This window comes from Dromiciops gliroides, chromosome 1 (assembly GCF_019393635.1).
Source record: "Dromiciops gliroides isolate mDroGli1 chromosome 1, mDroGli1.pri, whole genome shotgun sequence".
Lineage (NCBI taxonomy): Eukaryota > Metazoa > Chordata > Mammalia > Microbiotheria > Microbiotheriidae > Dromiciops > Dromiciops gliroides.
Genome location: NC_057861.1, coordinates 489,497,704 through 489,520,412, shown reverse-complemented (window position 1 = coordinate 489,520,412; position 22,709 = coordinate 489,497,704). Strand labels below are relative to the sequence as shown.

At 42.2% G+C, this 22,709-nt stretch overlaps 1 protein-coding gene across 1 annotated transcript in view; it reads right to left on the bottom strand.

Annotated features, from left to right (window-relative positions):
• Positions 1–22,389, bottom strand: part of LOC122736854 (integrin alpha-D-like) — a 29,948-nt gene extending 7,559 nt beyond the window's left edge. The window contains exons 1-28 of the mRNA XM_043979269.1: positions 22,299–22,389; positions 21,595–21,700; positions 16,874–16,977; positions 16,714–16,784; positions 16,026–16,140; positions 14,402–14,532; positions 14,010–14,155; positions 12,273–12,426; positions 11,688–11,838; positions 11,064–11,137; positions 10,526–10,655; positions 10,258–10,400; positions 9,652–9,792; positions 9,332–9,541; positions 7,367–7,497; positions 7,094–7,251; positions 6,787–6,941; positions 6,486–6,617; positions 5,817–5,890; positions 3,003–3,144; positions 2,808–2,924; positions 2,591–2,670; positions 2,369–2,452; positions 1,641–1,719; positions 1,234–1,341; positions 942–1,016; positions 634–747; positions 395–496 (exon numbers count right to left, since the gene is read on the bottom strand). Coding sequence (XP_043835204.1) covers positions 395–496; positions 634–747; positions 942–1,016; positions 1,234–1,341; positions 1,641–1,719; positions 2,369–2,452; positions 2,591–2,670; positions 2,808–2,924; positions 3,003–3,144; positions 5,817–5,890; positions 6,486–6,617; positions 6,787–6,941; positions 7,094–7,251; positions 7,367–7,497; positions 9,332–9,541; positions 9,652–9,792; positions 10,258–10,400; positions 10,526–10,655; positions 11,064–11,137; positions 11,688–11,838; positions 12,273–12,426; positions 14,010–14,155; positions 14,402–14,532; positions 16,026–16,140; positions 16,714–16,784; positions 16,874–16,977; positions 21,595–21,700; positions 22,299–22,329 — 3,258 coding nt within the window. The 5' untranslated portion in view covers positions 22,330–22,389. The remainder of the gene's footprint in view (positions 1–394; positions 497–633; positions 748–941; positions 1,017–1,233; positions 1,342–1,640; positions 1,720–2,368; positions 2,453–2,590; positions 2,671–2,807; positions 2,925–3,002; positions 3,145–5,816; positions 5,891–6,485; positions 6,618–6,786; positions 6,942–7,093; positions 7,252–7,366; positions 7,498–9,331; positions 9,542–9,651; positions 9,793–10,257; positions 10,401–10,525; positions 10,656–11,063; positions 11,138–11,687; positions 11,839–12,272; positions 12,427–14,009; positions 14,156–14,401; positions 14,533–16,025; positions 16,141–16,713; positions 16,785–16,873; positions 16,978–21,594; positions 21,701–22,298) is intronic.
• Positions 22,390–22,709: the final 320 nt, after the last annotated feature.

Genomic DNA, 22,709 nt, shown 5'->3' with positions numbered 1-22,709 from the left:
TAACCCAGCACTGATCCTTTCTTTTCAGGAGTTGCTCTACGCCCCCCTCTCCAACCGCAACAAACACCTTTTCTGTGTTCTTTGTCCTCTAACCCTGTTTCTTATACAAGGTAACCCTGCTCCCTGGATATCTGCTCCTCCCACTCCCACGTCTCACTCCTTTCTTGGAATATTTACATCCTTCTGTGTGGACAAGAGTGTTAGATTTGAGTCAGAGGACATGGATTCAAATTCTGTCCCAGCACCTATGTAACTTACTAAGCTTCTCTGGGCCTCATTTTCCTCATTTGTTAAAGGAGGCAGGACCAGATGACTTCTAAGGTGCTTTCTAGCTCTAAGTCTATGATCTTATGACTCTGTCTATGTTCAGATCACTTTCATAAAGACAGATTACCTGGGCTCTCATAAACATCTCTTGTCCTGGAAGTAGGGCATACTTTGAGTCATTAAAAGTGATTTCAGCCAAGCTTGTAACCAATAGGTTGTTATACTCTGTCTGTAGTGGGAAAAAGGGATGGGGGCAGGAGGAACAAGGGATGAAACAAGTGGCTCTTGAACAAGGACAAAAGAATAGGGAAAATATCCCAATTTTGAATGGGCACAGCAGAGCCTCTAAGTCCTACAACACCATACCTGCTGAAACCAGCCAAGGCTGAGGTTGCCTGTGATAGTAAAATTGAGTTCTTCCTGAATGTTGAAGGAAGGGATGTCACAGTGAAATCCCTGGCAGAGAGCAATGGAACAATTCTAGGAGGAAGAAACAGCAATTGGATGAAAATGAAAAAGACCGATAGATCAGAAAATACAAAATACAATTCTACTTGAATTTGACCAACTAAATCAGGAAATTGGCTCTGATAAGGAATAACAGCAAGTGAATAGAACATCCTGTGGCCCTTGTGTTCAGCTGTCCCTGTGGTTGACTTTGGGTCCATCCTCACCAGCCTTGGGACCTTTTGGAGCTTTGTGACAAAGTCAGCATTTCCGGAGGCACTTTTCTCTGTACATGAGAAGTTCTTTAAAAAAAAAAAAAAGGAGAGAGACTGTCAAAAATGAGATCAAGCTGGGGGACTCCAGAGTCAGATATGAAAGATAATCAGAAATTCTTGTGGACAAAAAGCTTCTAGAATATACTCCAAAGTCACAGGAAAGGAAACAGAGATGGAGACTTTTAAATCTCATCCGGTGGCATGAACATGAGGCTATGGATATCAGAGACCGGTCCTGATGTACCTGGGAGGAGAGGAGCTCAAGCTTATCCCAAATGTTTATATTGTTCAATTTCACTGGGACCCAGAAGTTGATTTTGATGGGGAGATTCCGTTGACCCAGGTTATTCACCTGCATAGAGAAAGTGTGGAGCACAGTATTCAGTCCCCCAATTCCCCCAGAAACTCTTCTTCCAAAACTAAGGATAACCTCCCTCAAAGTCCATGCTTCATCTCTTTATAAGATACTAATATCAAGAGGCCCTAGCTTTCTGTACTGTCTATTACTAGTCCTCCTTACTTCCCAGAACAAGTTTGTCTTGCCCCAACACTATCTGCTTCCCTCCAAGTTCCCAGTATCATTATTCTCATCTCTAGTTTTATTTTCAGAACCCAGGATTCCTAAACCATGCCCCAGTCCCTAACTCTCACTTGGTATTTGTGCTTCACAACATAGCTGCTCTTCTCTTCTGAGTGTGAGAAGTTGAGATATTTTGTAGATTCTTCATGGCTAATGGAAGAATGGATGGAAAAGTAGACAGGACATAAAGGGGCACTACTAGAATACAAACCCTTTGAAGGCAAGGAACCATCCCTTCCCCACTCCCTCATCCCAGCACTTAGCAAATAGCCCTGAATATAATAAATAGAACTCAGAATCAGGAGGAATCCTGAATTGTTTCTCAGCATGAATGCCTGAGGGATACAAATGGGCCAGCAGGATATGGGCACCTGGGGTGGGGGAAATTATAGAAAGAGGAATCTAGTCCCAAAGCATTAAAGGGTAGTGAATGACAGCATGAGTGTGAATTATAAGCAACACTCATTAATTTGTACTTATCTTTTCCCCAGAGTCTCTTTACCTTCAGGGACCTGAAGAGAATCTGGAACCTATAACTGCTCTCTTGAAGCTGGAAACCAGAACATCACAATCTCTCTTCTCCTAACCTCTCACCAAATCTATTCCTCATAAAAGACACCCAGAGCATTGAGTAACTGATATGCACCAAAGAGAAAAGTTGTATGAAAATGGCCTCTGAGCTATGGGTAAGACACATAAACACATACATGCAATACTGCAACTATGGGTTAGTCTAATCAGGGTGGGAAGGCAGACTGCAATTATAGCCCTTTGGGAACGTGAGGGAGAGAACCGGCACCTGATGATCACCATGTAGACAGCATATTTCACAGGTAGCTCTGACTGAAAGACAGCCTTGCTGGTCTTAGGTGTATTATTTTCACTAGAGAGAAGAGAATAAAGTCCATTCAGGGAAGGCTACAGGTAAGGTTTGTGTGCCCAAGAACATCCAGCAGGCGTAGGGTAGAATCCACCAGTCAGCAGGAGATGTGGTTTTTGAAAGAAAGGGCACTGATCTCACCTAGTCACATTGGCTTTGAAGAGTAGTTTGTTTCCAAGGGAAGCCATAGGGGAGACATCAAATGTTATATTAAAGTTGATCTGGAGAGAGAGAGAGAGAGAGAGAGAGAGAGAGAGAGAGAGAGAGAGAGAGAGAAGCGAGAAAGCGAAAAGTGATTGAAAGGGAAGGAGTGCAAGAAAAAAAAAAAAGAGGAGAAATGAAAGGGAGTATTGCTGACCTCACTTCTTTCCCGAAAGATGGGGTGACTAACGGTACAGTGGCTACTTCGTAGGTTCTCTGCCTCAGCTATCGCTGACTCACAGGTCACAGGAGGCAGACTTCGATGTGGTTGGTTCTAAAGGAAGGGAGAAAACCAGAAATATGTGAGAGGTGCATAGAAAAAAAGAGACAGACAGAGATAAGTCCAAGTTACCTGAATCTGTGATATCCGCCGGTAGGACAGGCCTGCAGGATAGGAGAACGTGACTACAGTTCTGTAGGAGTCTTCACCCTCATTCTGTACTCTAACGGCCACATTCATCTCTAAGGAGCTCCCGACTACAAGGGTCTGCAGGCTACAGAGTTAATGATGGAGTCTGTCAGTAATTAAGACTTGTGGATTAGCGGTGTTATCATTAGCTTAAAGAAAAGATCAGAGAACCATGGACAAGGGAGAAAAAAATTGGTAGGAGGGAAGTTGGAGGTTAATTAGTCCATGAGTATTTAGAAAAGAATGTGCTGATAAACAGGTTTGATAGGAAGTTATGATGTCAAACTTCATTATTTTGGCTGAGGTGGATGGAAGAATAGGGAAGACTGGTAGATCAGAGGAGTGGGAAAGAGAATAAGCATTTTGGGGGGGGCGGGGCAAGGAGGGTTAAGTGACATGCTCAGGGTCACACATACAGTTAAGTGTCAAGGCTGGATTTGAACTCATGTCCTCCTGAATCCAGGGCCAGTGTTTTATCCACTGCATCACCTAGTTGCCCTGAGAATAAGCATTTTTAAAGGCCTTGTATGTGCTAAGCACTGTGATAAGCTCTTTACAAATATTACCTCATTTGACCCTGGAGTTAACACAATGACATCACAATAGCATAATAAATAAGTACTATTATTATTTCTATTTTAAAATTGAGCAAATTGAAGCAGACAGAAGTAAGTGACTTGCCCAGGGTCATATGGCTAGTATGAAACTAGTTTTAAATTCAGGTCTCCCTAGTTTCACTCTATCCAATGCACTACCTAGTTACTTCAAATGCTAGAAATATAGAACATCTTGACTTAAGCATAATATTTGACAAGATATTATACTTGGGAGCGAGATGGTGAAATACAGGTTAGATTCACAGCTAGTCGCACAATTCTATCTAAAAAAGTATTGATTAATGAATTCATTTTAACCTAGAGGGAAGTTTCTTATTTCTACCATAGGAATCTCGATCCTGTCTTGCCCTGTTGAACATTTTGATAAATTATTTGTATGAAGAAATAAAAGGCATGCTTTTCAAATTCTTACTTGAGATCAAACTGGTAAGAATAGCTAGCACTTGGATGACAGAATCACAATTCAAAATAACATCCACCCTATGGAGCAATGGGTCAAAATGAACATTTAACAGGGATAAATATAAAGTTCGGTCCTTAAGTCAAAAAAGCAATGGTACATGTACAAGGTGGGAGAGATAAGACTTAACAGCACTTCCTGTGTAAAAGACCTAAGGGTTTTAATTAACCCTGAATCTGATGTGGGCAATTTCTGTGACCTGATTGCCCAAAAAACCTATATGTAATTTTAGAATGTGTTAAGAGAAGCATCATGTCCAGATCAATGGTAGCCACACTAAGTGTTAGATGATCCAAGGGAGTGTGGTGTTTACCATGGAGTTTGGTATTTTAAGGACATTGACAAACCAGTATGCCAGGATGGTGCCAAGTCTAGAAATCATGTCATTTGAGGAACAGTTGAACAAAATGAGTCTATTTAATTCAGAGAAGACTAAGGGGAGATATAATAGATGTCGGAAAAATGTTAAGGGGTTGTTGCATAAAGGAAACAACAGATTTGTCCTTTGTAGAGTAACTGGCAGAAGCCACAGCATGGCAATTTTCTGCTCAACAGAAGAATTTGACAACAATGACAGTTGTTTCGTGGGCTCACCAGATTGCAGGATTGAGAGCTAGAAAGGACCCTGGAGATCATCATTTAATCCCTCTCCCTCATTTTACAGATGGGAAAGGGAAGGGAATAAGCACTCATTAAGGCACTTACTATGTGCCAGGCACTGTGTGAAGAGCTTTACACATGTTATCTCGTTTGATTCTCACAACAGCACTGGGAGGGAGGTGCTATTATTATTATTCCCATTTTTTTTTTTTACAGTTGTTCATGTAAGATGTAAGAAGATCCTGAAAGGTGGGAATAAATGAGAAGGGGGAGTCAGAGATGACTGAGACTTCAAACCCAGATTTGAATCCCAACTTGCCCAGGACCACAGAGCTAGTAGACATCCAAGGCCAGATTCAAACTCAGATTTTCCTGACTCTAGCTAGGGCTGGTGCTCTATTCACTGCATCATCTAGCTGCCTCAGTTGGGGAAACTGAGGCCCAGAGAGGTGTCTTGTCTTGCCCAGGGTCCCAGGCAGTCAATAGCAGAGTTGGGATTCAAATCCGTCTCCTGATGTTAAATCTAGTTCCTTTTCTTTATCACTTTCTACATCCCTTATCACTAGAGTTACTTGGTGGTCAAACAACTATCTATAAGGTATACTTTAAAAGGCATTCCAAAAATCAATCTCATCTTATGCCACAAACTTGTTCCTCTTCCTTTTGACTTCTCTATTTTCATTACTGTCACCACCACATTATCATCACTTGGATTAGAAGCTTTAGTTATCGCTGACGCCCCCTTCTCATTTGTTCCCAAATCCTTCAGGAATCTCCATGGCATCTGTACTGTACTTTGTACATTTATTCTCACCTTTTAGGACCTTGTCGCATCTTACATAAACCCACCTCCCAGGTTGTTGTTCATCTTTGTGTCTTTCTCATCAAATAGCTCCGCATCTTGTAAATAGAAGGCATTTAATAATGTGTACTGAATTCCTGTACTGAACTGGAAGTTAGGCTGGATAACCTCTAAAGTTCCTTCCAGTTCTAATGTGCTGTGACTGTGCGATATCTGGATCTTGTAGTATAGTATATTTGAAGGTGGATGAGGGGGGAAGGGTGGCAAATGCTATTTACCTTAGGAAGCTGAATGTAATCCTGAGGTCATCTTGACAGATGCTATCTTTGCCACAATTCTTCTCAAAGGGGAACTGTTAAAATGAAAGGAGAAAAGACAAGGAGGAGCAGGAGGAAGATAAAGAAGTGGAGGAGGAGGAGGAAAAGGAGGAAGAAGATGGTGAAGGGAAAAAAGAAAGAGGAAGGAAGGAAGGAAGGAAGAAAGGAAGAAAGGAAGAAAGAAAGAAAGAAAGAAAGAAAGGAAGGAAGGAAGGAAGAAAGAAAGAAAGAAAGAAAGAAAGAAAGAAAGAAAGAAAGAAAGAAAGAAAGAAAGAAAGAAAGAAAGAAAGAAAGAAAGAAAGAAAGAAAGAAAGAAAGAAAGAAAGAAAGAAAGGAAGGAAGGAAGAAAGGAAGAAAGAAAGAAAGAAAGAAAGGAAGGAAGGAAGGAAGGAAGAAAGAAAGAAAGAAAGAAAGAAAGAAAGAAAGAAAGAAAGAAAGAAAGAAAGAAAGAAAGAAAGAAAGAAAGAAAGAGGAAGGAAGAGAGAGGGAGAGAAAGGAAGGAAGGAAGGAAGGAAGAGATCTCAGTATCCTTATCCCTCCAGCTCTACTGCCTTTCCAGAACTTAGGCATGCTGCTTTCTCTAAGCCCTTCTCTCAACCACTTTGTAGCAGTTCTTCCCTTAGTACTCACTGAGGCAGTGAAGACAGTCTGAGAAGCTATGTCCAGTACAGGGCGAAGGTTCTCATATGCAGGTATGGGCTTTCCCTCCAGGGAAAAATTGAGGCGAAGAATGATGGCGGTCAATGAATCCACCACACAGCTCTAGGAAAATCAGGTATCCTTACCCTCAGGCTCCCCAGTTTTCTGCATTAAGTTTCCAGAATACCAGCAGGACATTCCCTTCCTAGCCTCTTCAATTGCCAGTCTTCCAAAGATACTTTTGGCAACATCATTTCTGTCTTCGATACCAGACAACCTACCCCAAGCTTACCGGTAACAACAGCTTCACACTCTGACAATGCTTTCCAAGTCCTAGGATTTGAACTCGATGTAGTGTTCGGTTCTTTGACTCCTCAAAGACAGCACGAGGAGTCAGGCGCCCAGGATCCAATGCCAGGTCAAACTTCAGAGAACTTTTTACCTCCCCTAGAGGTAAAAGAGACATCTAGGAGGCCTGGGAGGGCACAGGGAGCCTAGGATTCCCACATCTAATGTGGGAAATGAGTCAGGGATTCCTAGATGAAATATGACTAGAATATAAGGATGGAGGAACTGACATGGAGTGGTGAGAGCCTTACCCAGATGGTCTGGAGAGCTTTTTTGGATGGTAAAACAGACTTTGGCATTCCCTGCTTCCCTACTGGTGGCTTCCTGCTCCTGACAGTCAAACAAAGACCTTGCCACTTCTAAGGGTTGAAAGTTCATGGAAATCCCAACTCTGAGAACAGGCCGTGTTCTGTGGGTCATAGAGCAAAGACAGAGGATATGACAACTAAGTTCTGGGAGAAGAGTCAGGGTATTCTGAAGCAGGACATCTGACAACAGAGAGGAGAGAGCAGGGCTGTTCTTACCTGAGCAGCAGCACTTGTCCCTGGGCTCCCACAGCCACATCCGCCAGTCCATCCCGAGTGAGATCTTGTCCCCCACTCAGTGACTGCCCAAAATATTGGATTCTGGGAGAAAGTTGAGAGCCTATAATCCTCTAAGAAGAGAATGTGTGAAGAATCAGAGATCCGGGGAAATCAATTTAGAGAATAAGAGACCAGACAGAGAGAAAAGAAAAGCTGGGATGTAGGCAAGAAGTAGACAGATTAAAAATAAGAGCTAAAAACCCCTAATCTAAAATATGCAAATTGACTAGTAATGCAAAGAATAGGGAGAGGGAATAAGGATGGGGACTGGACTAAGATTTAATTGATATAGGAAATTCTAAGGTAAGGAAGTTCCCTTTACCAATACAGGTCAACATCTTAGAGAGTAGTCTAGAGGAAAGCTTCTTAAACTTTGGGTCGAGACCCCGGGTCATGTAACTGAATGTGGGGGTTGCAAAAAATTTGACAACAGCAAAAGGTTATGTATAGGGGTAGCTAAGTGGTGCAGTGGATAAAGCACCAGCCCTGGATTCAGGAGGACCTGAGTTCAAATCCAGCCTCAGATCCTTGACACTTACTAGCTGTGTGACCCTGGGCAAGTCACTTAACCCTCATTGCCCCACAAAAAAAAAATTTAAAAGGTTATGTATGCCTATTTGATATAAATGTACACCCGGGATCATGTAAAAATTTCTCAGGTGAAAAGGGGTCATGAGTGGGAGAAGTTTAAGAAGCTCTGGCCTAGAGAGTACTTAAAGGTTAAGGACCTTGCTGAGGGTAATAAGGCCTTTATGTGTCAGAGCAGGCCTTGAGCCCAGGTTTTCCTACCTCTAAGGCCAACTCTCTGTCCACTCTTTATTGTGGGGAATAACAGAGAAGCCAGAGAGAGACAAAGATGGAGAGAAGAGCTCTGGAGTCAACCATTCTTCATGTTCTTATGCATTTGTCATTCAAGTAATATTTGCTAAATGAAATGCTATTTACAATGTGAGAATTTTTTTAAAAGGTGGAAAACACAGACTCATCCTTGAAGATTTTATATTCTAATTGGAGAAGCTAAGCTAACTAACTATACATAAAATAAGTAGAAAGCAATAAAAGGTAATATATAATCAAGTATATTATTACTGTTATCATATGAGAGGTAGTCTGTTGCTTTAGAATCGTGGTGCTGGAGAAGACTGTTGAGAGTTCCTTGGACAGCAAGGAGATCAAATCAGTCAGTACTTAAATTAAATCAGACTGTTCATTGGAAGGTCAAATCCTGAAGCTAAAGCTTAAATACTTTGGCTACATAATGAGAAGACAGGACTCACTGGAAAGGGTCCTGTTGTTGGGAAAGATTGGAGGCATGAGGAAAGGGGGATGGCAGAGGATGGGATGGATAGGTGGCGGCATGGAAACAATGAACATGAACTTGGACATATTTGGAGAGATAGTGGAAGTAGAAGGGCCTGGCGTGCTGTGGTTCACGGGGTCACAAAGAGCTGGACATGACTGAATGATTGAATGACAGTAAAAGCACAATTTAGAGGACCAGTTTTAAATATAATTGCTTTGTGGAATAGATAAAATGAAGGGAGATTATTGATGACCTTTATTGCGACAATGAGGATTTTCTACTTGTTATTGTCACTTCAGAGTTCCTGCAGGCCCTTGAGGAGGGAAATCATTTTTTAGAAAGATTAATCTGTTAGCAGTATGCAGGAATATTGGTGGAATAATTCAAATAGGGGAAACTAATTAAATTAAAATTAAAACTAATAAAATTAAAATTAAAGTGGACAGAGTGTTAGGCTTGGAGACAAGAAGACATCTTCCTCAGTTCAAATCTGGCCTCAGATACTAATTAGCTGTGTGACCCTGGGCAAGTCATTTAACCCTGTTTGCCTCAGTTTCCTCACCTGTAAATTGAGCTGGAGAAGGACAGGTCTAAAGCCTCACCTGGCTGTAGGAACGGCTGATGCTGGATCCAACCACTCCATGAAACAAATAGATGGCCCCATGGTTTTCTTCCTCCCCTGGTGCCCCCACTGCCACATCTGTTCTCTTATCACCATTAATGTCCCCCAGCACAGCCAAAGCTGCTCCAAAACGGCCCAAGGGGTGTCCCTGCTGTCCCCAGACAATAGCCTCACAGCGCCATTGGGCCCTCTGTAAAATGAGAATAGCATTCGTCTCCAAAATCCAAACAGCATTACCAGCCTCGAATCTCGGCCCCTCATCCCCACCCAGAACTTCCTGGACTCCATTATGCCACTTACGTTCTGAGGTAAGGCACAGATGTGTACTTGACCCCCTCTGTTTTCTTCATAGTAATGGGGGGCTCCAATGAGGATCAGGTCAGTGGTTTGGTCTCGGTTCACATCCACAGGACAGAGTGTTGCCCCAAAATAGGAACCGATCTGAGAAGATAGAGGCTGAAATCACATGTTCTCCTGACGTTCTCCCCACACCCTCCCTTAGAATGGCTTTAAAAAAAAACATAATCAGAATTGCTATTTCTTTCCAGATGCGAGCACCCTCTGCCTTGTAGCCCCAAAATTTCCTGAAGCACATCATTTTCCATAGAGTACCTTCTCCCTCTGAACACCTGCCTCTTTCTAACCCTAGTCCAGTGGTAAATATTTAGCAACTAGCTGGGGGTGGGGCACGTGGGGGGGGGTGGTGGTGGAATGTATACAGAATTCATTTTAAAGCTCAATCATTAACATTTTCTCCATCCCTTTCTTAAGTCTAGACAATCAACAGTACCATAAATCAAGCTCTGACTTGTAGCATTTGACCTTGAATATTTAACAATCAGCTCTCACCAGCCAGTTTGAGCTGGACCCCTGCCCTTCACCCTTTACCATCACTTCATTATTCACCTGTTTCCCTTTGACCTCAGCTGTTTGCTCCCAACTCCTTGAAACTTGGGTGAAGATGACAACCATTCCTGTGTGTTGGTAGCGAGGAGCCCCTAGGATAAGCTTTTGAACCCCCTTCTGAAAGGCCATTTCCATAGAATAACCTGAAGAGACAAAACACCAATGATATACCCTTTCCTCATTCTCTGTATCATCTGTTCCTCTTCCTTTTCTTAGATATGATAACCTTTCCTTTGCATTTCCCTTCTCTATTTCAGCCTCTCTTTACCCAGATAAGCAGCATTCATGTCCATGTCGCTTTTTTGTGTCTTAATAAAGGCAGGGACCTCAGAAGCGGGGTATGAGAAGAAGCCTCCAGACCAACCAAAGCTCCCCACAGCTCCAAGCACTGGGCCCTCCTGGGAAAAAAATGCATCAGACTTGGGGGAAGGGTGGAGAAAATCGGAGTATGAGTACATCTGCTCTCTACTTTTCAAAGAAATTGTATTTGGCTTCCTACCCCCAACAACCCAACTCCTTATCAGCAAAGAAGTCAAGCAAGAACCTAATTTTCCTCTTCACAGTAGAGACAGCTTAGTGAATACAACTCAGTCTCTCCTGTTACTCTAATCTCACCTCCTAGAGTCCCTTGCCTTCTTCTTCTTCTTGTTGAGATAATTGGGGTGAAGTGACTTGTCCAGGATCACATAGCTAGTAAGTATTTGAGGCTGGATTTGAACTCAGGTCTTCCTGATTTCAGGGACAGTGCTCTATCTGCTGCACCACCTGGCTGCCCCATCCCTTGCCTTCTAAGGAGATGGACTCACCTGAGTAAACACAGCACTGAACCCCTCTTGAGACATCTCATGCTCAAAAAAACTACTTTTCTCTGATTGGGTACCTGTGGCAAGACAAGATAGGTGCATTCTGAGAAGGTTGTATATATATTCTCAAGGTATGTGGGCTGAGAGTTCTTAGAGTTAGAAAATGGAACCTAGAGAGGATAGCAAAAGTCTCCAAAGCAGTATATGTGGGTTATAGTAGAAGTGGAGGAAACCTAGATTTCAGGGAGAAAAATACTAAGAGTTTGGGGCTGAGAAGTGGTTGCTTTGGGAAGGCGTAGAAATAAACATTTATTTATGCACCTACTACATGCCAGGTGCTATTTTACAAATATTGACAGTGATTTTTACAAATATTAACTCATTTGATCTGCATTACAATTTTTCAAAGTGGGTGCTATTTTATCCCCATTTTGCAGTTGAAGAAACTGAGGCAAACAGAGGTGAAGTGACTTGCCTAGGAAGTGCCTGAGGACAGATTTGAACTCAGGTCTTCCTGACTCCAGACTCAGTGCTCTATCCTGAACACTGACCTCTGGAAGTCAGAAATCCAATGGCTGGGAGTGGGCTATGCTGGGCCCAACTTGGCAATTGGCAATCCCATCTCACCTTCGATGGCAAAGATCTTCTCTTGCAATTGGCTTTGGATGTTCCTCAGAGCCTCAAAGTTATTCACCTGAAACACGTGATCCTGTGGTGGGTCAGAGGCGATGGTCCTGAGTTCTTCCAGGTAAGAATGAGTGTTAAAGGCACTCCCTACCTGTCACCAGGGAACAACAACAGACTCAGGGTCAGTGTGGGAGCAGGTTCTTACCATCTGGAAATCTCGAGGAAACAGAATCTCAATTCTGTCCAGAGAGAATAACTAGGAAGGCAGAATGGTACCATGGAAAAAACAAAGACTCTGGAATTAAAAGGACCCGAGTTCAAATCCACCTCTGATACATGTGACCTTGGACAAGTCACTTAACCCATCTGGACCTCAGTTTCCTCATCTGTAAAGTGAAGAGGTTGGACTACATGGTTTCTGAGGTCCCTGCCAGTTGTATTCCCATGAGGTAGAAAACATTTGCCAGAAGGACTTATAAAGTATGCATTTATATCTGAAAGAAGCTGCAAAGCAGGACAATCAATAATGAGGATTGGCCTTCCTGAGGAGGAAATAGCCAGAGAAAAGCCTTTCTTATCCCATACTCCTATGGCATATCGGATGATCCCTGCTTTCTCTGCCAGAGGGATGACATCTTGGTATTCCAATCTATCTCCTTGCTTCATGCCGTCTGTGATGACAATGAGGATCTTGGTGGCATCCTTCCGAGCTCCATTTGAACTCTGAAACATGTCTTGCCTGGACAAGAAAGAGAAGGGAAAAGTCTCCAATTTCCATTAAACTTAGTCATGACAGGCTCAGAAAGGAAATTTCACCCATGAAACAGACACAAAGACAAAGCTAAAAGATCACAGGACAGTTGGAAAGGACTTTAGTCTCTGAGTTTCAATCTCTCATTTTACAGTCAAAGAAACTGAGACTGACTTCCCCAGATTTACATTTTTTTTTTTTTTTGGTGAGACAATTGGGGATAAGTGACTTGCCCAGGGTCACAGAGCTAGTAAGTGTCAAGTGTCTGGATTTAAACTCAGGTCCTCCTGACTCTAAGGCCAGTGCTCTATCCACTGAACTACCTAGCTGCCCCTAGATTTGTACAATTAATAAATGTTTGAGGTGGGATTTGAACCCGAGTTTTCCTAATACTCAGGCTGCTGAGGAGGGACACAGAGTCTAACCTTGAAATATGCCTGACTTGTGGGAATCAATACAGCATAGTAGATAAAAACTGAACTCAAAGTCAAGGAGACCTGGTTTCCAATCCCGCATGTGACACTACCTATATGGGCTAATTGCCTAAGTTCTCTGAGCTTCATTTTTCAGACTTCATGTGTCTGGGTTATTTTTGTTACAAATATTTTCTTTGGTTACAAGCTTGAAAAACATTCTCTTATCCCCATGATATGGAAGGCCTGACCAATTGTGTAAATAAGATGCTTCTAGCATCTCCTGTTATTTCTCCGATTTACTCTTGTGAGAAAATAATGGGATTTGGCAGATACTCAAAGGCCCACCCAGAGATTAATCTAAACTGATTGATTTAAGTGAGAGTGATTGACTTTGCTGATTAGCCTACTTCAAGTTACTTAGATTGTAACCACACTTGGCTAGCCCTTAAGAAGATATTGTTCTCAGAAGCTAAGGACTTTGAACTCAACTCGAGACCACCTTCAAGTCCAGTGAACCAATGGATTTGGATGACACCTACCAATCAGCTTGAAGCAGTGTGTAAAGGCCGCTTCTGCTCCAGACCTATAAAAAGCTTCCACACTCAGTTTGGGAAGAGTTTATGGTTGAAGCAGGCTCCTGGCAGAGGACTTGAGGAAGAACAAGACCAGGCTGGAACTCTAGGCTAGATAGGCCTTTTCTTAACTCCACGTATTCTCTTTTTTCTAATACCTAGTATGCTTTAATAAATGCTTAATGCAGGGGCGTCTAGGTGGTGCAGTGGATAAGCACCGGCCCTGGATTCAGGAGTACCTGAGTTCAAATCTGGCCTCAGAAACTTGACTCTTACTGGCTGTGTGACCCTGGGCAAGTCACTTAACCCCCATTGCCCTGCAAAAAATTTTTTAAAAAATAAAATAAAATAAATGCTTAATGCCCAAAGACTGGTGCTAAAGCTTCTAATTTAAGGTGATCACACATTAGATTTTTTAGACAACACATTTAGATTTTAAACATCACACTCTTGAGATCAGTACTCAGATGTCTTAGCCCTTGACACTAGAATTCCAATGGGAAGACCTATTGATTTGGTATTTAAAGAGGAAATGCAACAGGACCGTCCTTGAATGGGACTACCAGAAGAGGTGAGAGCTTACACTACTTGCAGGATGGCTGTAGCAGTGAAGGTCCACCCACCCAGCTGGGAAATGGAATTCACCAACATTTCTGGGTTAGGATTTTTCTTGAATCCATTGAAGGTGAAATGGATCCGGATCCAATGAGAATACTGCATCAGAGAGAACTGGGGGGAAAAGAAAGGAGGTAGGCTAGGATTACTTTGGAGAAGGTGTCTCCTGTTCAGAACCACCACTCAGGAACATTAAGTCTTCTCTAAACTTATCCAACTTCTACCATCCAGTTGTCTCCACCTAGCAGACTCCTTCTTTACCCCATCCTGAAATTTCTCTGCTTCCAACACCTCCTCCAGTCCCACTTGTTTCTAGTAACCGAACTCCAGAATCTTCCCAATTAATCCCATGGCCTTCACCAGGGTATTGGTTCCTGTGAATTGACCCATCACTGTTCTGACGAAGTCCTTCATCCTCTGAAAGTCGTCACTTCCGATGCTACCAGAACCATCGATCAGGAATGCAATGTCAATTTCTTGCTTGGGACACTCTGGAGAATGGGGAAGGAAAAAAAAGAATTACCCAATAAAGAACTATGGCCCTCTCTCTTGAAGGAAATAAATGATCAATCCTATAGGACACTACAATATTGCTCCCTAAGGAATGTATTATCCTTGTTATTATATATTATATTTATTTGTAATATTATATACTATGTCTAATGTTATATAATATGTTGTTATTATATAAGCTGAACATAAATGCCTCTTCTCCCAAAAACATCCCCCTCTTGTGAACTTTCATAGCTCATATTACCTTTCATATACAACCCCTCTCCCCACCAATTCCTTTTTTGTTTTTTTTGTCCCTCTCTTCTCTATGCAGTACTTTGCACATAGTAGGTATGCAATAAATATTTGTTTAATTTGACTGTATCACTTCAGAACCAGAATACATTTCCCCATTGATCTATATCACAATCCACCTCCCTTTACCAGAATAACCATTCAGTCTGTCGAGAAGCATTTATTAAAGTGCTGACTAGGTGTCTAGTATTGTGCTAACTACCAAGGATACAAAAAAGAAGCAAAATCAATTCCTTCCTTCTATGAGCTTACCTTTGAATGGTGACCCCCTTTCTCCCAATATATAGCTCTTCTCCTTTTGTGGTACAAGGAGGGAATTGAATAGTTGGAATAGGGAGAAGAATTGGACTTGTGATTTCATTAGTATAGGAAACTCCCAGCTGGAGAATTGGCCAGTCAGCACTTTCTTGTCTTAAAGAACACTGAGAAGTTATGAGGGTCACAGTGTGTCAGAAGCAGGACTTGAATCCAGGCCATACATCAATGAACCTGAGACCAATCCACTACAACATGAATTCTTAACTTTTTGCGTGCGTTATAGACCTCTTTGATAGTCTGGTGAAGCCTATGTACCCTTTCTTAGAATAATGTGTTTAAATGCATAAGATAAAAATCATAGAACTGAAAAGGAAAACAATTATATTGACACGTTGTTATCATATATATGTGTGTATATGTATGTGTGTACTTAACAGTTTGTGAACCCTAGGTTAAGAACCCTTGCAATGTACCACGCTACCCCTATGATCAAAAATATATAAAGGGTAAGTCAGGGGAGGGAGGGAGAAAAATCTGAAATTGGAAAGCTTGTATAAACAAAAGTTGAGAACTATCTTTACATGTAACAGGAAAAAAATAAAATACTTTATTAAAAATAAAAAGAGTAAGTCAAATAAAAATGTGTATTGTAAAAAAAGAGTAGGTCATAGATGCCCTGTCTCACCCATCCCTAGTGTAGGGGGTCCTCCAAACCTGGCTCAAACAAAATCAGCAAAGGAAATTTTTCAGCTTAGCCTGAGGCATCCAGTTTCTGTTCCCAGTGACTTCCACCCTACAGTGAGAAGACTTTTCCCCTCAGTGGAGGGACTTTAGTGTTCTCTCTTTGGTCAGGGTACAGCCAGTGGATTATGGGTGGTGCAGAGAGAGTGTTCTAAGGACTGTGTTAACAGACACTTACCCCGAAGGGAGGCAGGGACTTTCCGGACCTCTCGAAGTGTGGAATTTAGCAAGAAGCAGACACCATTCAGGTAGAAAACCTCTCCACAGAGTTGGTGTACTGTAGGGCCACAGGCCTGTGGGGCAGAGAGGGAGCTGATAAGAAGAGGTATGCTGGGATCCTCCCCCTTGACCCTAGCTCTCATACTGACTTAGAGTCAAGGGATCCATCTAGGCCCTAGCTCACACTATCTTAAGAATCAGGAGATTCCCCTAGACCCTAGCTCACTAGGACTTAGGATCAAAGAACTCAGAATCATAGATTTGGGGCTAGAAGGGACCACAGAGGCCATTAGTTCCAGCTCCCTCTTTTTACAGAGTTGAGAGGTTAAGAGATTTGCTATAGCTATTAAATGTCTGAGGTATGATTTGAACTCAGGTCTTTCTGACTCCAAATCCAGGACTCTATCTACTATATCAACTAGCTGCCTAATTTCAGTTTACATTTCTTGATTTGTTTGGTTGATTCGTTGGTTTTTTCCTGGGGCAATGAGGGTTAAGTGACTTGCCCAGGGTCACACAGCTAGTAAGTGTTAAGTGTCTGCGGCTGGATTTGAACTCAGGTCCTCCTGAATCCACGGCTGATGCTTTATCCACTTCACCACTTAGCTGTCCCCAGTTTACATTTTTTGTAATTCAGGCAAGTTTACCATGAGCTGAGAAGGACTGGTGGTCACACTCAGGGTCAGGCCTAAGGACATATTCACTGCATCTGAAGGAACTAGAGAGGAAAACAAGTATTTGTATGTGTCTGGGTCAGGGGCCTTGGAAGCAGAGGATCTGAAGCCCAGAAGGGAAGCAGTTACTTACTCTGCAGAAGCACAGGCTGGCATCTTCCTGTGCTGTATTCACAGTCATAGAGAAGTCCTGTCTGATTAATGGATCCCTTCTCCAAGGGTGCTCCAACCACCAGCCTGGGAAATATAGACACATACTTCTACAACTTCATACTACTTCCTATGAATACAGCCTCAGACACTTGGCACTTACTAGCTGTGTGACCCTGGGAAAGCCATTCAACCCTAATTGCCTCAAATATTCAGAACCATCTCCAATCATCCTGATGTATATCTTGCCACTGGACCCAGATGGCTCTAAAAGGAAAGAGTGAGGCTGGTGACTTTGCATAGCCCTGCCTCACTTAAATCCAATTCACTTACAAGTCATGACATCTGTCATGGTCCTTGAGAATGAAAGATGACACGACAAAAACTGCTTCCTACATATTGATTCCCATATACATCCCTCCCTGTTTTCAGGGTAGACCTTGGGCATTTTTAAGGAGCTTGATACAGTGAAAAGAGCATGGGATCAGAGGACCTGAGTTCAAATCCCACCTTTTATGCTTATTACGTATGTGACCTCAGGCAAGTCACTGAACTCCATTAGACCTCAGTTTCATCCTCTGTATAACGAGGGGTTTGGATTAGATGTCCTCTGAGGTCCCTTCCAGCTCTACATCTATGATTCTATTAGTGGCAGAGGTTTGAGAATGCCTGGAGATAGACCCATAGTGACTATCCCTGGGATCGTGTGCCGGAACTCCCTTGGAAACTTCTAGGAGCTCCAGGGACCTTGACGAAGGACCTTGAGCCTTGAGATGACCTAGCAGTTGCTTTAGTGGTGTCAGGAAAATTTCTAAGTCCAACAGAGTAATAGACATAATGAAGTCTCCAAGTTGAAGCAAATAGGTTTTTTGAGAGAGGGTCAGTCCCACAATAAAGCTGGTCAGTCAGGGGTTGGACCTGAAAGACGACCTCAAGTTACAAAATCAACGGGTTTTTATGCCCTTAAAGAGCTTGAATGCTTCTATACCATACTAATGAAAAATATCTAATTTTAAAGCATCTTCTTGGGAAATATTGAAACTGTCTATGTGACAAATGTCAGGATTTTTCAATACTCTTATCAGTCTTCTTGTGGCAACAGGGTTATAATTCTGCTGCATGACCCACTTGAGTCAAGCATATCACTCGTGGTTTCTAAAATATATTATTGCTGACTATAATATCTTCTGATGTTACTTAATGCTTGATATTGGAAAGTCTCATCTGACATTATTAATTAGAAGGAAAAGAAACTTAATCTATTCATACAACTAAGATATCTAAATATAATAAATCACAATTTTTCAGTTAATATGCTGATTATTATCATAATTAAATCACTTTAAATCTCTTATAACTAAGGGATGGGGAAAATCTCACTCACAGTGGCAATATATTGGCAGTGAATCTTTATTAAAAAGTGACCAGCCATCTGCCACTTGTGATGTTTAAAACTTAATGTGTGTGGGGCAGCTAGGTGGTGCAATGGATAAAGCACCAGCCTTGGATTCAGGAGGACCTGAGTTCAAATCCGGCCTCAGACACTTGACACTTAACTAGCTGCGTGACCTTGGGCAAGTCACTTAACCCTCATCGCCCCATTCCCCCCCCCCAAATTTAATGTGTGGTTACCTTATACCTGTCCCCAGTGTAGGGAAAACTAGCTAGGCTTTACTTATAAATTAGAAGCTTTAGCACCAGGTTTTGGGCCTTAAGCATTTATTAAAAAGTAAGGAGAGAGGGGCAGCTAGATGGTGCAGTGGATAGAGCACCGGCCCTGGAGTCAGGAGTACCTGAGTTCAAATCCGGCCTCAGACACTTAACACTTACTAGCTGTGTGACCCTGGGCAAGTCACTTAACCCCAATTGCCTCACTAAAAAAAAAAAAAAAAGTAAGGAGAGAATACGTGGCATTCAGAAAGTTAAGAAACCTATCTACCCTAGAGGAAAGATAAGGGTTTAAGGGTTCAGCCTGGCCTGGTTCTTCTCCCAAGTTCTCCACCACGAGCCTGTTCCAGCACCAAACTGCCAGTCCTAGCTTCCTCTGAGTCCCGAGGAGAGGCAGTCCATATACACTGCTTCAAGCTAATTGGCTAGCATCACCCAAATCCATTGGTTCACTGGACTTGAGGGTGGTCCCGTGTTGAGGTCAGAGTCCACAGTCTCTGAGAACACACCCTCTTCAGGCAGGTGTGGTTTCAATTGAATTAACTTTAAGTTAATCAGCTAAATCAGTCAATCTCAGTCTCACTCAATCCAAATCAATCTCCTCCAGGTGGGGCCTTTGGTCTTGGCAAAGCCCATTATTTTCTCACACTCTTCTCCCTACCCATCCACAGACTGTGACAAGACTTTTGAGCCAATCCCTGGAGTTGTCAGGGCAGGGGAAGGCACCTGGAAGACAGGCACTTTTCCCTTCACCTTAAGCAATAGTGAAGTGTGAATACAGGGCAGCTAAATTTAGCACAGAGAGGCTTAGGCAAATCTGAGCCTGGGCTTTGGACCCCTGTGCCTCCTCTGCTTTATTTCTTCAGAATATAAGTGACTGAACTGTGATCCCTAGATGGATATGTTCAGTTTTGGAAGTAAACTTGTGAACTTAAGAGGTTGGAGATCCTGGGTCCCTTGTTTGGAGCTGACTGGTAACAAAGGAAGGTGGCTGCTTCAGAAAGAATGACTCCTGACCTGTTATTCCATAAGACACCCTCCTGGAGGTAGCTGTTTGGACAGTGCAAAGTCAAGGTGGAAGCAGCTTTGTGGCACAATGAATAAAGTGCTAGACCTGGAGTCAGAAGTCTTGAGTTCAAATTTCAACTCAGACACTTACTAGCTTTGTGACCCTGGGCAAGTCACTCAACTACTATCTGCCTCCATTTCCTTATCTTAGTACAGGACCTGATAGATAGTAGATGCTTAGTAAATGCCTATTTTTGAAAATGTAAAATGTCAACTTAGGTATCCCACATACTGTTTCATGTTCTAATATGCAAATCTAAACCTCCTGGGAGAATGTAAAAGTAGTTAAAAGTTACAGTATCTCATTTTAATACTTTGTGAGAACCTTTTGTGTTTAGCATTTCTTTTGTGTAGGGGAACATGAATAAATAGCTGTCCCCAATTCATACTGTACACATTCCCTCAGGGGAGAGTCAAACCTAAACTTGAAGTCATTTTTCCCCAGGGATCTATTCTTGGGCCCTAATAAGCCAAACTTCTGAGAAAAGAAGCCTCGCTCCTCTGGCCAAGTCAGGATCCAGGACTGTTGCAGCAGAAGGATTGTTCAGTTTTCAGTGTAAGCCTCAGAAATCAGCAATTGTTGCAAATCAGGGCTTGGTTTATTGTTTTGTTGAGGGTCTAGTCTTCAGAAAGGGTTGGGGCAGTTAGGTGGTGCAGTGGATGGAGTGCTGAGCCAGTAGTCAGGAAAACCTGAGTTCAAATGTGACCTCAGATACTTCCCAGCTGTGTGACCCTGGGCAAGTCATTTAACCCTGTTTGCCTCAGTTTTTTCGTCTGTAAAATGAGCTGGAGAAGTAATGGCAAACCAGTCCAGTATCTTTGCCAAGAAATCCCCAAATGGGATCACAAAGAGTTAGACACAATTGAAATGACTTGTCCAGAGACAATTGGTTAGTATGTGGTAGAAATAGGATTTGAACCCAGATTAAATAAACCCAAACCTAATACTTTATCCACTATCCTGGGCTGCCTTTAATGGAAGACTAGTGGTAGGGGAAGATTAGGAAACTCAAAAGAAAAGATGTTTTTACCTCAGACAAAAAGAATAATAAGATGTAGCAGCATTTTCTAAGTAAAAAGAAAAGCAGCTATCACTTGTTGGGGACAGAGATAGTAACAGGACCTGTGATATAGTTGGTAGAGGGAACTTGAGTGAGGAAAATCTCTCTACTCATAGAAGTCCTCACCTTCTTGGTAATTTATAGTCTTCGAGTTGGGTAGAGCAGTAGAGTCAAAACTCTCCAAAGAGAACCAGATCACTTCTGGCTGCATATTGACTTTGAAAACCACAAATTAACATCATCTCTGTCATATCTTGGTTTATTTTTGTTAAACATTCCCCAGTTACACTTTAATCTGGTTCCTTCAACATGTCTCAGTACTGCCTGAAGCAGATTAAAATGTAATTGGGAAATGTTTAACAAAATAAATCAAAATTCAATACAACAGAGATAATGTTAATTTGTGGTTTTCCAAAGTCAATATTCAGCCTGTGGGCATCTGTTTCTATTTAGGTTTTGACATTTCTACCCCAGAACAGGTTAAGAGGTCAAGAAATATACCTAGAGTCACACAGATCTCTTGTGGGGAGGTAGAATCTGTGCAGTAAACCCATATTCTAGAAGGGGGAACTGCTGTCCTCAGCCTCTACCTTGTACCATCAAAGTGGCACTCAATAGAAAGGTCAAGTCCTTTACTTTATTTTTATTTTACTTTATTTTATTTTTGCGAGGCAATGAGGGTTAAGTGACTTGCCCAGGGTCACACAGCTAGTAAGTGTTAAGTGTCTGAGGCGGATTTAACTCAGGTCCTCCTGAATCCAGGGCCGGTGCTTTATTCACTGCACCACCCAGCTGGCCCCCAAGTCCTTTACTTTAGAAGTCACAAAGGAAAAAGAAGAAGGAAGAAATCAAAGGGGAAGAGGCCAAGGTATGTAGAGAAGTAGGCATTATGCAGAGATGTACTGACCTGGATCCTTCAAACTGTACCACACTCTGTCCAAACCCGGCTGTGTCCATTTGGAAGATACGGGGCTGTTCTGAATCCAAGTTGAAGCCACAGCAAAACGTCAGGGCTGTGAAGAGAGATTATCCTCCTTGCCACTTGTTTTTCTCAAATCTCCAACCCCTTCATAGAAATGAGCTCCTTCTCTTTCAAATTAACTCATTCCTCTGTCTCTCTTGGTCCACAAGTATCCCAGGTTTCAGCCCTGGCCTCCAGCTCTCTTCCTAAATCTAGGTTTTCTGCTTTCTATACTCAACTTCTCAGAAAATTTAGTATCATATACTGATAGCCTTTATTTTCCCTACATGGGCCCTGGTAAATTCATCTAGCTATTGTCAGATTATCTGGAAACCCTACAGATGGCTGGTCACTTTCCCCCTGTCTTACACATGGAATTGCTACTCTACTACTAGGAATCAAATAACCTGCTTTCTCCCTTGGTTCTACCCCACCTTAAGCCACACTGCAGTTTGTCTAAAATGTCTTCTAGAACCAAGGCAGGTTTTCCTTTCATACTTTCCTAGGAAATAAATACTCCTTGTCTATGCACCCACAGTAAGCTTCCAGTCCCCCATTCTTTCCCTACAATTCAAGTATCATGTTACTTCGTCTGTAACTTTCCACCTTAATCATATTCCTACCACCCACTTTGAAGGACCATAACTCACCAATTAATAGGAGAAGCAAAGCAAAAGGCATGGCTAAAAAGATGCAAGGAGCTCAGGGATTCATCGGAATTCAAGGGTTCAAATGAGTTTGTATGAGTAGACATTGAGATACGGAAGTGTTAAGGTCTGATAAACAGCAAAGACTGTGGGAAGGAAGTGACAACAACAAAAGATATGAAAAGAATGAACTTACTTCTGCTATCTTTCTATCTAACTCATAATGACCAATTTTGAGGTCTCTGCCTGCCCCATTAATTTCTATTGGGAGGAGGTGTGGGGAGGAGGGAGAAAAGGTAAATTTTTGCTGATTGAAAATAAATAAGTTAATAAAAATTTTAGGCACTTTGTTATACAGAATCTGCTGACTATTTAAAAATAACCAAGTGTGGGGGCAACTAGGTGGCTCAGTGG